General features: G+C 41.7%; 1 protein-coding gene across 1 annotated transcript in view; it reads right to left on the reverse strand.

Annotated features, from left to right (window-relative positions):
* LOC138364781 (blastula protease 10-like) overlaps positions 1–15524 on the reverse strand; it is a 141032-nt gene extending 125508 nt beyond the window's left edge. The window contains exons 1-3 of the mRNA XM_069324754.1: positions 15342–15524; positions 12282–12428; positions 6356–6539 (exon numbers count right to left, since the gene is read on the reverse strand). Of these exons, the coding sequence (XP_069180855.1) occupies positions 6356–6539; positions 12282–12428; positions 15342–15524 (514 nt within the window). The remainder of the gene's footprint in view (positions 1–6355; positions 6540–12281; positions 12429–15341) is intronic.
* Between the last annotated feature and the right edge of the window lie 216 nt (positions 15525–15740).

A 15740-nucleotide genomic window follows, 5' to 3' on the forward strand; every position in this document is an offset into this window, starting at 1 on the left:
TTGTTCACGGATTTCGTGGTGTTTAATTTCGCTAGAGATTATCTACGAATTTTGTGGACTTTATTTCGCGAGGTCACTAATAATATTTAATACTTCTTGATAATATTAGAAGTTTCATAGAGGCAATTAAGAGGCTATTATCAATAATTATGTATATTATTTCTCCAAAATAGAGAAATATTTAATATATTGCACTAGTGTTCACAATATAATATTTACTAATTGCCAACCCACAACAGGGTAGGATATTACTATTGACTAGTTGAACTATTTATTGTTCATCCTAGTCCCATTATTACTATAGTCAGTTGTACTATATTAAACAACCTAACACCATTAATGAATGGTCCAGACCCTATTTTGGGTGTAATTTTTATCAACTCGAGTTGAGTTGTGTATATATAATAATTTACTTATGATCATTACACCTTCGAGTGATTAATTAGTGTCTATACCATCCTAGAGTGATATAGAAGAGCTAACCTAAAGGTACTTCCAATGACACTGGTTTATCACTCAAATCATTAGTGTGTATGATTGTATATATATAATGTGTATTAATTTTAAGTGCTAACCTCTAGTAGAGGTAGGATTACAGCCTAGTGAGTGCAGAAATTTTACCCTAGGCTACCATCAGTACTTGTTCTGTATTATGAGAGACCCAAGTACAAGCCCCACAAGGCTTCACCAACTAGCCAGTATGGATAATGCAGGGAGAATGAGGAGAACCCTTGCAGGTCTTAAAGGCCACTTAACAAGACAGATCAAGAAATGTGAAGATTTGTCACAACAATCACCAGTTGATTATGCTGACCTGGAAAGCTATTATCAAGCAGCTGCAGGTAAATTTGAGCAAATCAAATGCCAAATAGCAACATATGTGACTGAACTTGCCAACACCAATTTATCAGAAACAGAAATAGACGACATTATGGTTGATCTTGCGAATTATGAAGATCACACTCAGGCCACGTTACAGCCTTATGTCAAATTAATTGCCCAAAACAAGGCAACAGCAACAACAACAACAGTTGCATCTAATACGAGTCAAGCAGAAGCTCGACTCCCTCAAATTAATTTACCCACTTTCTCAGGAAAAGATGAGGAAGATTGGGACGAATTTTGGAACAAATTCGTTGACCTTGTGGACTCAAAACAATCTTTACCAAAGAGTATTAAATTCTCTTATTTGCAAGGCCAATTATCAGGTGAGGCTAAAACAGTAGTATCCCATCTGAGATTAACTAATGACGGCTATGATCTGGCAGTAAAACTCCTCAAGGATAATTATGCTGATCCAGAAGTAAGAACATCACATTTAGTTCATGAGCTGTTGCATTTACCCCCACCGGAGGCTTCAGCTGATTCACTCCAAGTCTTCAAGCTGGAGGTAGAATCATTGATCAATGCCCTCAACCTGACAGCAGATACAAACGGGGCTGAGTGGGTCTTGAAAATAATTGTCCAGGAGAAAATACCTAGGGACATATTGAGACAAATGAGTGCTCATTACAATAAAAGTATCTTATCCATGAATGAAATATCTGAGGGTTTAAAGTCAGTAGTTCATCAATTACGAACACATGACAAATTAAAACCACCAAGTAAACCCTCAGAAACCAATAATAGTAAACCACAGAGTACCAAAGGTACTCCAAATCAATCTAGACAATATAATTCAACACTAAAGTGGAACAGTAGCAGTGTGGGCGTATATGCAGTGGGACCCTCCAAGCCTATAGTTACTGTGTCACCCAAGAACGTTACACCAAAGGGTACTGGAAGCTATGGAACATGTTTGTTCTGCAATGAGAAACATTCAATGTACCGCTGCCCTAATTTTCCTGATAGTGACGCCCATGTTGAGCGACTCAAAGATTTGCAACATTGCACGAGGTGCCTCAGGAAAAATAACATCAACGACTGTGATACCCAATTACATACCTGTAATAGGTGTAACAAAGGTCAGCACCCTGCAGCATTGTGCAGAGACACCAAAACAACGTCTCCAAACCCCAAGGTGGAAGATAGCATTCCCACCACAGTACAGTACTGCAAGGTGCAACAAACAAAGAGTGTCCAATCGGCAAAGTCTAAAGGTAATACAACTTTGCCTACTGCCCAAATTACCATCCAGAATAACAGGACCAAGGTCCATACCCGTGGGTTGTTTGACCAAGGGTCCCAGAGAACATATGTCACTAAAAAGTTGGCAGATAAACTACAATTAAGGCCTGTAGCCCAGATGTCATTCAATATCTCAGGGTTTGTAACAGATGCAGGACCTCAAGTCTACCAGGTGGTACAACCATCAGTACGTTTAGGCAGGTACGTCTGTAGAGTATAAGCCATTGTGGTGGACAAAATACCAGTAGACCTACAAGTTCAAGGTCTGAGAGCAACAGCCAAATTCCTGAGAAATAGAGGAATAAAATTGGCAGATAATATTAAGTCTGATCACCTCACCGACTTCGGTCTCCTTGTTGGGACAGACTATTACCATCGATTCATCGGTAGCCCTACTAAATATCAGGGCATAACCATGTTAAACTCTGCAGGAGGTAAATTACTCTCAGGCCCAGTATCAAGCCTGAGGAGACCTATGACTGCACATAAACAATACCAATAGAAATCTAAATTTGTCAGCTGATTAAATTTCTCCAGTAGCATTATACTAAGGAGATTACAGCTGACTATACCAACAGAGGTTGATGTTAGTATCATCATTTAAAGCTGAAGATGAGTTCATGAGGCCTCAGTGGCAAATCAGTGAACAGTAGCCTAAACAGCTACAAGTCACTGCGACCAATGTCACTGAACCCACTGCAGTCTCAGAACCATACTTTACTTTAATGATGAGCTATTCAATCTTCTGAATCAATTAACTAAATTAAACCCCAATAAATCTGATGACTGATTTGATACATTTATTATTTAATCAAGATGTATTCCATGGGCCTCAGTGTTTATATATCAGTGACCAGTTACCTGAACAAACTTCAAGTTATATCTAATGTCACTGATCTCACAGCAGTCCCTGAATCTTACTTGACTGTAGTACTTGATCACATTCAGTCTTCTGGGTTAAATAATATGTAATTAGGCTTGAATATTAGCCTTTCAAGAGTTAACAGGGAAATGAAATCGCATTAGACTTCTAACCCCTGCAACTCTAGTTCGGGACATCCGTCCTGTACGAACAGACACAGAAATGTGTGATTACTAACTACTAACATCAAATTAATCTAATAATTCGAAGGAGGAGTATCGGTGTTCATCTGTTCTAAATAGGACTTCAACCCGTGAGCAGCCCCTGGGGAATTATGTCGGAAAATCCGACACCATTTAATAATATCATACAGGCAGATAATATTGCTGCTGTGTTGCATAAACAAGTTAACCCATAGAAAATGTAACTTGTAGTGGAATTTCCGTCTATAGAAAACGGGATATCATTACCACATACTATTATAAATTCACCACCTATTATGGTGGGAATTATTCTTAAATACATTAGTCTTTGGACTTTGCCATCATAAAAACATCTCATATAAATTAACTTAATTATCAATATTAAAATAGAGTAAATGTGACCCTTCTATCACTTTCTGATATCTGGACAATGTAGGCCAGTAGCGTCAGTTGTGAGGGAGTGGTCAGCCATTGTTATTGTTTAAGACCACAGAGTCGTGGAGCGAATTACGGCTCCTATAAATTCTCTTGGACGAAGTGTTATGGAAGATCAGAGTAGTGATCTGCCATCATCAACACGCTGTCATCAATCTCAAGGGAAATGTCTTTCCGAAACCCGTTTATCTAATCATTTTTGGCCATTAATGTCCGTAGATAGGGCGCACCGGTTAGATCACAAATGATCGACTCAAACAAGGTAATTAAGCCTAGGTCTTTATGGTTCCTTGTACAGTGTTTTCTCTGATATAGCTGTCATATATTAGGATTCTGGCTTCATAGCTAACGCCCTTTTGACAGGTCAAGATGAGGAAGCATGCTTTGTGTACCAGTTACCAGGGTGATGGAAGCTACCTCAAAGAGGATAATTTGGTGTCTACATCCTGGTTATACCTTGTGGACTAAGGCCTGCTGTACAATAAGATAAGGAACCTCTTCAATGTACACTAATGTGTAGTTAATACTGTAGTTTGATTGGCTGCACATATATAAATTTAATATAAACCCCCCCTAATGTGTAGAGGAGCGATTTGTGAGATTATTGCAGAAATACAGTCCACTTAACATCATACAAATTGCTATCGAAGTATACAAATTAACACAAATATAAATTCTATATAAATTCATATAAATTAAATAAATATAAATCTCACAGGTCGGTTCCCACACTGAGTGCCTGTGCTACTGGCACTTTGCATTTCTTAATAAATATTGATTTCCATGAATCTGGACTGGGGCCGAGTGCATGAGCATGTTTTCAATTTCTCTTTCAAAGTCTAGTGCGCTCGTGTTGATATCAGTTATATGACCATTCATATATATCAGTTATATGACCATTACATGGTCAATCTTGGGTACAGGTTCAATATATCATCAAGTCTCTTCCTGGACAGATGTAATAGGACGCATTATCACCACACCAGAAATAAATATCTCTTTGATATCACCAGAGTCACACTTAATCTGTGTAAACACTCTATGCAAATAAAGGGACCCAGTCTATGGAACTCACTCCCTAATGAATTGAAAAGCTGTCCAACTTTTGCGTCATTCAAAAACAAAAGTAAAAAGTACCTAATTTCATCTTCACAGTTTTTTTACCTTGTTGCTTTAAAATTGCACTGTATCTATTGGTACCCAATCTCCCAATCTTTATGTACCCAATCCGAACATCTTTACCATTGTGATCATTGCTGTCTTCTTATATGTGCTATCAATCTGCTGTATGGCGCCTATTAATCTTGTTTAAATTACGAATCAAGCTGTCAATGTAATCAATCAGAGCTTTAATATACCAATGTGCCTTAAAATACTTACTAATCTCTCTCATCTCATTTTTTTCTTGCAATGTATCTGTTATCATTTTATTAATTCTGCTAGAATTTACCTACTTAAAATTATCTGTTAGATTAAGGACCTGCCCGAAACGCTGCGCGTACTAGTGGCTTTACAAGACTGTAAATACGATGCTATGTATTCTCACAAACCCAATGTACCTTCTTGTATATAAATAATTAAAAAATAAATAAGCGTTCTAGTATTCATATAGTAGTTACAGAGTTCAGCATACCTCAGCCCACGAAGGCGAAAGTCAGTCAATTCTCGGAGTTAAATGAAGTTCCCAGGGTCCTTAAAGAATGTAAATATGAGCTATGTGAGACCTCGTAATGGATCTTTTGAGTTAAAAAGAGTGTTGGAATCAGGGAAATTTAGGAATGTGGATTGTTTCAGGAGCGAGGGTGGTTATATGTAAGTACCCTTCGCAATGTCTAAGTACCTCTTCTTATACATGCATCGAATCACCGTCAAGACAAATTAGTTTTTTAATCGTAAAAGCCATTTGTACACATCTTAAAAACTCGTGAATAATTTTTAACTTGCGAGAGTTATGAATGTTTCATTTGGCACATTTGCTTCTGTAGACTTATTGAAAAACCTAAGTAATAATAATAAGCAGCAATCTAAGCTCTGATATAGAATAACAAAGTTTGGCGCTCCTTCGTAATGATTCTTTACGGATTGATAAATAAAAAAAAGTCGTTGTTTTGATGTAGATAAGTGTGTGTGAAAGTTCTGTGACAGCAGCCCATTCTCGCCAGTGTCCCCAACTATAAGAAACTGTGGTACTTAAGTGCCTAAAGTTCCAGCCAGAGGAACTACGAACACAAAATGGGACAGCATGTCAATTTTGCGAGCCGCTACAATTTTCTAGTTTTGCAGTTTGAGGCTTTAGGTAAAGTATACGTCAAAATGCGACGTGTTATAAAGAGGACAGGTTGCAGCGAATACAAGTTCATGAGTAGCATTTCCCAGAATAAATCTGCAGGTAATTCTGACCAACAACGATGGTAGTGTTTGGTCATGTAAGTCACAGAACTCCCTCTCGCTCACCTTTATTCATTATTAGAAGATGACCTCATGTACAGGACGTCCCTATACAACTCCCAGCAGCACGATCACCCTACACCTCTCACTCACAGCATGTACGACACTTTCTTGACGTTGGGAACGCTCTCCAGAATGGGCGTTGTATACAGTGAAATTATTAGGAAAAATTGATTTCGGTCATATATTTTTATAAACTGTTTGCTTAATTTTCTGAATATAAAGTTGTCATATTATTTCTAAACTTTTACACATAACATCGATGCTAAGTATTACTAACCTGGACTAACTGTGATGTAGGGAACAAGGGGAAAGCCGTTGACTTCTGGCCATCTAGATGCGACACTAGCAAGGGCCTTTCTCTCCCTCAGAGCTTGCCATTGTTCAGGGTTCAACAGGATGTCCTTCTGATAAAGTGGCTTACCGTCCACAAAGTCCGGGTTGGTGTATTCGAACCCTTTGTCCTTAGGAGAGGGAGAGATGCAGCAGCTGTAACTCTAGTGTTTATATTCAGGCAGACAAGAGTGAGTAATGCAAAGAGTGAGAGGTGCAAAGAGTGAGAGGTGCAAAGAGTGAGAGTTGGAAAGTGTAAGAGGTGCCAAGAGTGAGAGGTGCAAAGAGAGAACAGGAGAGTTTATATAATAAGGGGTTATTTTTAAATCTGATTAACAGTCTGATGAATCACGACTGGCATTAATGCAGTGAGGCGGCCCTGTCATCTCTGAGAGGAAAGGGGGGGGGGAATGGGACTCTGTCGTCAACACACTTCAACTCAACCTGTTCAGTAAACAAAAGCATGTTGTGTAATTTGCTTGGCAGGTCGCAGTGTCCAGGAGACGCGGTGGATGCAGGTGAAGTTACTTGGCCAACTGACCGCTGTTTTTTGGTTATAAAATAAGAAAAACTACCTGATTGGTTAATGGAATCACGCTTCTTCATGAACACTTAGCTTTATTGGTCACTTTGAAGAGTGACTTTTGAAAAAAACAACTGGGTTTGAAGAGTTCAGTTTTGCTGATCACTGTTATAAATATGACAATATTGTTAGTTAAAAAAGATAACTAGCTTTCGAATGTAAATTTAACTGAAATGCATCCAGACTTTTCAGATATAAGATGAAATAAAGTAATTGAGGAACTCCAAGTTGACAAAGTTGGTTATCTTTTGACAATAATGCAAAAATTATCATAATGATAAATAATTTTGTGTATATAAATATAAGAGAGATACAATTTAATCTTCTTAAAAGAAATGTAATCTGCTGCAAGTTGAAATAATAATAAAAGAAAAATTATTAAAAATAAATTATAAATCAAGTTTTAGGTAGAGGCAATTTTTTATAAAAACATCTATGAAAAATCAATATGAACTATATTTTCTTTAAATATCTATTATCAGTCATATATTGAAAAAAAATATTGTCAGTCATATATGCTACAAATACAAACACACAAATACAAAATTATATAATTGTATATAACAATTATCAGGTGTCATAAAAAAGTCATTAGTCACCATATTTCGCTGATAACAGTTGCTATATAGCAACTGTCAGTTGCTATATAGCTAATCTAACAAACCCCGCTCTAGTGAATTCCCGGAATTCGGTACTAAACAAGGATTGTTCATCCATGCGGTCACCGATTCGCCAAAGTGTAAACAGTTATGTTATACGGTGTTTTATTATGCTTACCCATTGTTTCTAGGGAGAAATGGTTAAAGGATGATAAAATGGTGTCAGGGGAGGCAGGTGGGGTCAGTGGTGGACGGTGTTGTCAGGGGAGGCAGGTGGTGTCAGTGGTAGAAGAAGTTGTCAGGGGAGGCAGGTGGTGTCAGTGGTGGAAGAAGTTGTCATGGGAGGCAGGTGGTGTCAGTGGTGGAAGGTTTTGTTAGGGGAGGCAGGTGGTGGAAGGTTTTGTTAGGGGAGTGTTACGACCCTGGGTTCCTCAATTGGAAACCAGAGGTTAAATTGAGCTAAATAAACTACTTTATATTAGTGAGGCGCATGGTGAGGTGTCTGTGTTTGTATCTTCCCTGCCAGACGTAAGACGATTCTTGTTTCTCAAAGAGCATTTAAAGACTGAGCTTGGGGTTGATTATTAAGTAATAAAATAGGCATCAACTATGTTTACAAATGATTAGAAAGTATTAGTAAAGTAGATCTGAGTAAACTTGGATATAGGGCTGCTGTACGATTAGTTGAGTAGTCTGCCGGCAGCGAGTCAGCTGAGGAAGGAGACTGGAGATGGTCTTCCTTCTCTGGCTGGCGTTCGTGGGGTCAAGACCTTTCCTGAGTTGCTCTGCACTCCCCTACCTTTCCTCCTACTTCTCTCCCTTACCTTAAGTTCCTGTAACCACTAAGATAAGTACGGTGTATCTAATTGTGCCTACTCTGGAAGTGTAAGGCTTGTGAAGACCTGGGGTAGTATTTTCCTGTGTTTTGGGTACCCCTTAGTGTTGTGTTGTGCTAGGGTACCACGTGGGCTCACTGCCCCTAAGCTGCCTCAAGTTTCAAGTTCTTCACTAGTAAACTTTACCCTAGCTTGTGCTCAGTGTAAAACCTTGCATTCTTCTTATGTGGACCAAGGCTTCTAACGTAAGATAGTGTGGTAAAGTAATTATTGTTATTGGTGTGAATGTATATGGGGGGTTGTTAAGGGGTTAATAAATAAGTAAGTTAGTTAAAGGAGTATCCATTCTTCCTGTGTAGGAGATCTATGATCTACCTCTAGGCTGACAATTTCAGTAAGAAGCCACTATAAGTTTACTCTTGTATGGTTCATGGGGGCCGGGCCTTACTGATCTCCACTACTAGAGATACATCTTTATTCTAACTGCTGCCCCTTCACCAAATTATTACTAGATCCCCCATAGTGCAACCCACTATTTACAACAGGGAGGCAGGTGGGGTCAGTGGTGGAAGAAGTTGTCAGGTGAGGCAGGTGGTGTCAGCAGTGGAAGAAGTTGTCAGGTGAGGCAGGTAGTGTCAGTTGTGGACGGTGTTGTCAGGGGAGGCAGGTGGTGTCAGCGGTGGAAGAAGTTGTCAGGTGAGGCAAGTGGTGTCAGTGGAGGACGGTGTTGTCAGGGGAGGCAGGTGGTGTCAGTGGTGGAAGAAGTTGTCAGGGGAGGCAGGTAGTGTCAGTGGTGGAAGGTGTTGTCTGGGGAGGCAGGTGGTGTCAGTGGTAGAAGAAGTTGTCAGGGGAGGCAGGTGGTGGAAGAAGTTGTCAGGGGAGGGAGGTAGTGTCAGTGGTGGAAGAAGTTGTCAGGGGAGGCAGGTGGTGTCAGTGGTGGAAGAAGTTGTCAGGGGAGGCAGGTGGTGTCAGGGGAGGCAGGTGGGGTCAGGGGAGGCAGGTGGTGTCAGTGGTGGAAGGTGTTGTCAGGGGAGGCAGGTGGTGTCAGTGGTGGAAGAAGTTGTCAGGGGAGGCAGGTGGTGTCAGGGGAGGCAGGTGGGCTCAGGGGAGGCAGGTGGTGTCAGTGGTGGAAGGTGTTGTCAGGGGAGGCAGGTGGTGTCAGTCGTGGAAGGTGTCAGGGGGAGGCAGGTGGTGTCAGTGATGGAAGATGTTGTCAGGGGAGGCAGGTGTTGTCAGGGGAGGCAGGTGGGGTCAGGGGAGGCAGGTGGTGTCAGTGGTGGAAGGTGTTGTCAGGGGGGGCAGGTGGTGTCAGGGGAGGCAGGTGTTGTCAGGGGAGGCAGGTGGTGTCAGTGGTGGAAGGTGTTGTCAGGGGAGGCAGGTGGTGTCAGTGGTGGAAGGTGTTGTCAGGGGAGGCAGGTGGTGTCAGTGGTAGGAGAAGTTGTCAGGGGAGGCAGGAGGTGTCAGTAGTGGAAGGTGTTGTCAGGGGAGGCAGGTGAGGTCAGTGGTGGAAGGTATTGTCAGGGGAGGCAGGTGGTGTCAGTGGTGGAAGGTGTTGTCAGGGACGGCAGGTGGTGTCAGTGGTGGAAGATGTTCTCAAGGGAGGCAGGTGGGGTCAGTGGTGGAAGGTATTGTCAGGGGAGGCAGGTGGTGTCAGTGGTGGAAGGTGTTGTCAGGGGAGGCAGGTGGTGTCAGTGGTGGAAGATGTTGTCAAGGGAGGCAGGTGGGGTCAGTGGTGGAAGGTATTGTCAGGGGAGGCAGGTGGTGTCAGTGGTGGAAGGTGTTGTCAGGGGAGGCAGGTGGTGTCAGTGGTGGAAGATGTTGTCAAGGGAGGCAGGTGGTGTCAGTGGTGGAAGAAGTTGTCAGGGGAGGCAGGTGGTGTCAGTGGTGGAAGGTGTTGTCAGGGGAGGCAGGTGAGGTCAGTGGTGGAAGATGTTGTCAAGGGAGGCAGGTGGGGTCAGTGGTGGAAGGTATTGTCAGGGGAGGCTGGTGGTGTCAGTGGTGGAAGGTGTTGTCAGGGGAGGCAGGTGTTGTCAGGGGAGGCAGGTGGGGTCATTGGTGGAAGGTGTTGTCAGGGGAGGCAGGTGGTGTCAGTGGTGGAAGGTATTGTCAGGGGAGGCAGGTGGTGTCAGTGGTGGAAGGTGTTGTCAGGGGAGGCAGGTGGTGTCAGTGGTGGAAGGTGTTGTCAGGGGAGGCAGGTGGTGTCAGTGGTGGAAGAAGTTGTCAGGGGAGGCAGGTGGTGTCAGTGGTGGAAGGTGTTGTCAGGGGAGGCAGGTGAGGTCAGTGGTGGATGATGTTGTCAAGGGAGGCAGGTGGGGTCAGTGGTGGAAGGTATTGTCAGGGGAGGTAGGTGGTGTCAGTGGTGGAAGGTGTTGTCAGGGGAGGCAGGTGTTGTCAGGGGAGGCAGGTGGGGTCAGTGGTGGAAGGTGTTGTCAAGAGAAGCAGGTGGTGTCAGTGGTGGAAGGTGTTGTCAGGGGAGGCAGGTGGGGTCAGGGGAGGCAGGTGGGGTCAGTGGTGGAAGGTGTTGTCAGGGGAGGCAGGTGTTGTCAGGGGAGGCAGGTGGGGTCAGTGGTGGAAGGTGTTATCAAGGGAGGCAGGTGGTGTCAGTGGTGGAAGGTGTTGTCAGGGGAGGCAGGTGGGGTCAGGGGAGGCAGGTGGGGTCAGTGGTGGAAGGTGTTGTCAGGGGAGGCAGGTGGGGTCAGGGGAGGCAGGTGGGGTCAGTGGTGGAAGGTGTTGTCAGGGGAGGTAGGTGGGGTCAGGGGAGGCAGGTGGGGTCAGTGGTGGAAGGTGTTGTCAGGGGAGGCAGGTGGTGTCAGTGGTGGAAGAAGTTGTCAGGGGAGGCAGGTGGTGTCAGTGGTGGAAGGTGTTGTCAGGGGAGGCAGGTGTTGTCAGGGGAGGCAGGTGGTGTCAGTGGTGGAAGAAGTTGTCAGGGGAGGTGGTAGTGGTGAGGGAGGGAGTCTAGGTGGTAAAGGAGGATAGAAGCACAAACCAGTTTTGCCTCGAAAGACGAGTTATTGATGGGGGAGAAGCAGTGATGGAGGGAGGCAGTGATGGAGAGAGGCATTGAGGGGGGAAAGGCTGGGAGGTGTTTGGTTAATATGGTTCACTATATATAATTTTTTTTAAGTTGTTGGGGCCGGACGGTTGGAACGAATTCCGCACTGGAATGAACTATATGGAACTATATAGTATGAACGAACTATATGGGGCTTCGCCCCATATAGTTCGTTCAAGTGGGGACACACTCACTTGAAGACACTTAAAGTCCTCTCCTCACGTGAGGACTCACTCACACAGTTCCTATATATTGTCAGTTATATAGCAACTGTCAGTTTATATTGAAGAACACAAGTGGTCAGCAACGACTGTATGAGCATATATCAAACGCTTCTATTAATGAGGGGCTGGAATTTATTCTATACTGAAGAAGATAAAACAGCTGTTGCCTGATACCGGTGACTTGTGCACTCAATACAATGTACAAGACAAAAAAACAAGTTTTGCCAAACTAATCACCATAAAACGGAATTTGATACAACATTAGGTAAAAACTTAACCATAGTTTGGCTCTTTCAGTCAGTTCACCTTAAGCACACAAAATGCTGGAGATAACACAGAAGATATCTCCATGGTTGAATATCGTCTGTAATAAGTCTGCATTGTGGGAATGGTCTGAATGACGACCTACAGTCGCCATTTTAACAATCAAATCCTTCTAAGGTCAATCAATGGACACAAGATAATTACATCAATCTCAAGTTTACCTGTTATAGACAGTTCGTTGCTAACATGAGACCGTGCAATAACAACACATTTTTTAGTGATCCACAACTCAGAAGAATCAGTGATGCAACTTACCAGTAACACTCTGCGGTGGGCGGCTCCGGTGACCTTAGGAGGGGGAGGAGTAATGTAGGGTCTGTCATCGCCAGAGTTCTCTTCCACCTGTTCAGAAAAAAATGCAGTTTCCTGGTATCTGTATATATGGCTCGTGTCTGCATCTGTCTGTAATGTAGCAAACCACACCTTAATCTGGAATTGGAATGACTTCCCTATAAGGACATCACATTAAACGCATCTACAGTATTTTTCTACATCTACATAATAAAATATTATTGTTCATTAAAATTCCATCAATATTTTAGGTGGCGTTCAATTTATATGCCAGTCTTATACGCTGGAAATATAAATTTAGTCGTATGTCATTATAATTAAGAATTATCACGTATCTGTCATAAAATACCCATTAGTCATCGTATTTTGCTGATAATATAAATTATCTGTCCGAGTTAGTTTTAGACTGCAATTTTCAGTGTTTTATTTAGGAGAAAAACAATATAAATCTCATTCATTTTAAGGGTTGGTTTTGAAGTATATTATTAGCTCTATCTTCTGGTTAGTTTGGGTCGGGGTTACATTTATCTCAATGATGGCTTTCAGGACTTTTAATTCTGTTTTGTGAGCTGCTGAAAACAAGTTACTGTATGATAGTTTCTGAAGAGTTAGATGGTACAGATTCGGTAGTCTTAGTCGATTCATCAGAGATCACATGTATGGAGGCTCACCTTCCTTTTATTGAATTCTACGACATATCAGTTAGAGTATGTATTATTGACGTTCATATGATAAAGACAAGCTTGACGTTCATGATAAACGTTCATGATAAAGACAGGCTATTTAACTCAAGGGGTACATGCACTAGGGGACACAGGTGGAAATTGAGTGCCCAAATGAGCCACAAAGATATTAAAAAGAACTTTTTGTCAGACTGTCAGAGTGGTTGACAAATGGAATGCATTAAGAAATGATGTCGTGGAGGCTGACTCCATACACAATTTCAAGTAATTACCTAAGTGTAGTTACAGGATGAGAGCTACGCTCGTGGTGTCCCGTCTTCCCAGCACTCTTTGTCATATAACACTTTGAAACTACTGACGGTCTTAGCCTCTACCACCTTCTCACTTAACATGTTCCAACCGTCTACCACTCTATTTGCGAAGGTGAATTTTCTTATATTTCTTCGGCATCTGTGTTTAGCTAGTTTAAATCTATGACCTCTTGTTCTTGAAGTTCCAGGTCTCAGGAAATCCTCCCTGTCGATTTTATCAATTCCTGTTACTATTTTGTACGTAGTGATCATATCACCTCTTTTTCTTCTGTCTTCTAGTTTTGGCATATTTAATGCTTCTAACCTCTCCTCGTAGCTCTTGCCCTTCGGTTCTGGGAGCCACTTAGTAGCATGTCTTTGCACCTTTTCCAGTTTGTTGATGTGCTTCTTAAGATATGGGCACCACACAACCGCTGCATATTCTAGCTTTGGCCTAACAAAAGTCGTGAACAATTACTTTAGTATATAGCCATCCATGTATTTAAAAGCAATTCTGAAGTTAGAAAGCGTGGTATAGGCTCCTCGCACAATATTCTTTATGTGGTCCTTAGGTGATAGTTTTCTATCTAGTACCACCCCTAGATCTCTTTCTTTATCAGAATTCGTTAAAGATTTCTCACATAATATATGGGTTGTGTGGGTTCTATGTTATCCTATTCCACATTCCATAACATGGCATTTATTAACATTAAATTCTATTTGCCAAGTGGTGCTCCATATACTTATTTTGTCCAGGTCATCTTGAAGGGCATGACAATCATCTAAGTTTCTTATCCTTCCTATTATCTTAGCATCACAAACATGTTCATATAATTCTGTATACCAACTGGTAGATCATTTATGTAGACAATAAACATCACTGGTGCAAGAACTGAACCCTCTGGTACTCCACTTGTGACATTTCTCCAGTCCGATACATTGCCTCTGATCACTGCCCTCATTTTTCTATCAGTCAGAAAATTTTTCATCCATGTTAGAAGCTTACCTGTCACCCCTCCAATATTTTCCAGTTTTCAGTACAACCTCTTATGTGGATCTCTGTCGAAAGCCTTTTTTTAGGTCCAGATAGATGTAGTCAACCCAACTATCTCTTTCCTGTAATATCTCTGTTGCTCGATCATAGAAACTGAGTAAATTCGTAACACAGGATCTTCCAGATCGAAAACCATACTGTCTGTCTGATATTATGTCATTTCTCTCCAGGTCTTCTATCCATTTAGTTTTAATTAGCTTTTCCAATATTTTGACTATTACACTTGTCAATGATACAAGACTATAATTAAAGGGGTCTTCCCTGCTTCCACTTTTGTAGATTGGAACTATGATAACCTTTTTCCACACATCAGTTACAACTCCTGTAAACAGGGATGCTTGAAAAATCAGTTGAAGTGGAATGCTGAGCTCAGGTGCACATTCTCTCAGAATCCAAGGTGAAACTCCATCTGAACCAACTGCTTTGTTCTTATTTAGCTCCTTGAGCATTTTTTTCCACTTCGTCTCTAGACACCTCTATGTGCTCCATGTTGTTCTCTGGAATTCTTATTGTGTCTGGTTCCCTGAAGATTTCATTTTGTACAAACACACTTTGGAACTTTTCGTTTAATGTTTCACACATTTCCTTTTCATTTTCCGTGAATCTATTTCCCATTTTCAACCACTGAATATTATCCTTTACCTGCAATTTGTTGTTTATGAATTTATTGAATAGACCTGGTTCTGTTTTACATTTGTCTGCAATCCCTTTTTCAAAATGTCTTTCTGCCTCTCTCCTCACTGCCGTGTAGTTGTTTCTCGCGTCATATGTTTGGGGGTTTGGCCTCTTCCTGTATCGATTCCATTTTTGTGTCTTTTGGTCTCTGGCCCTCTCGCAATTTCTGTTGAACCAATCCTGTTTCCTAGTTCTGCATCTCTGTTTCGGTATAAATTTTTTGTGCCTTTATCATATATTCACAAAACTTGACATACATCTCATTCACTTCCTTGCCTAGCAACAAGTCTGTCCAATTATACTCACTAAAATTTGTTCTAACGTCCCCATAATGTCCTCTCCTAAAATCAGGATTTTCAATTGCATCAACCTTCTTATTTTCTTCCAGATTATAATGCATTGCATACTTTATTCCCAAAAAGACATGATCACTTTTAACCAAGGGAAGAAGGTACTGAATGTCATATATTTCTTCCTCCTTCCTGGTAAATATCAAATCTAGCATGGAGGGAACGTCCCCTTCCCTCATCCTCGTAGCTTGTTTAACATGTTGATACAAGAATGTTTTCAGGATGAGGTCTACAAATTTACAGGTCCAAAAATCTTCTGTTTTAGCTTCATATGCTTCCCAGTCTATGGATTTCAAGTTGAAGTCGCCGACTATCAACATTCGTGATCTATCGTTATCCACTCTTGCTATGATCTCTCTCATTATTGTTAT

Source organism: Procambarus clarkii, chromosome 14 (assembly GCF_040958095.1).
Source record: "Procambarus clarkii isolate CNS0578487 chromosome 14, FALCON_Pclarkii_2.0, whole genome shotgun sequence".
NCBI lineage: Eukaryota > Metazoa > Arthropoda > Malacostraca > Decapoda > Cambaridae > Procambarus > Procambarus clarkii.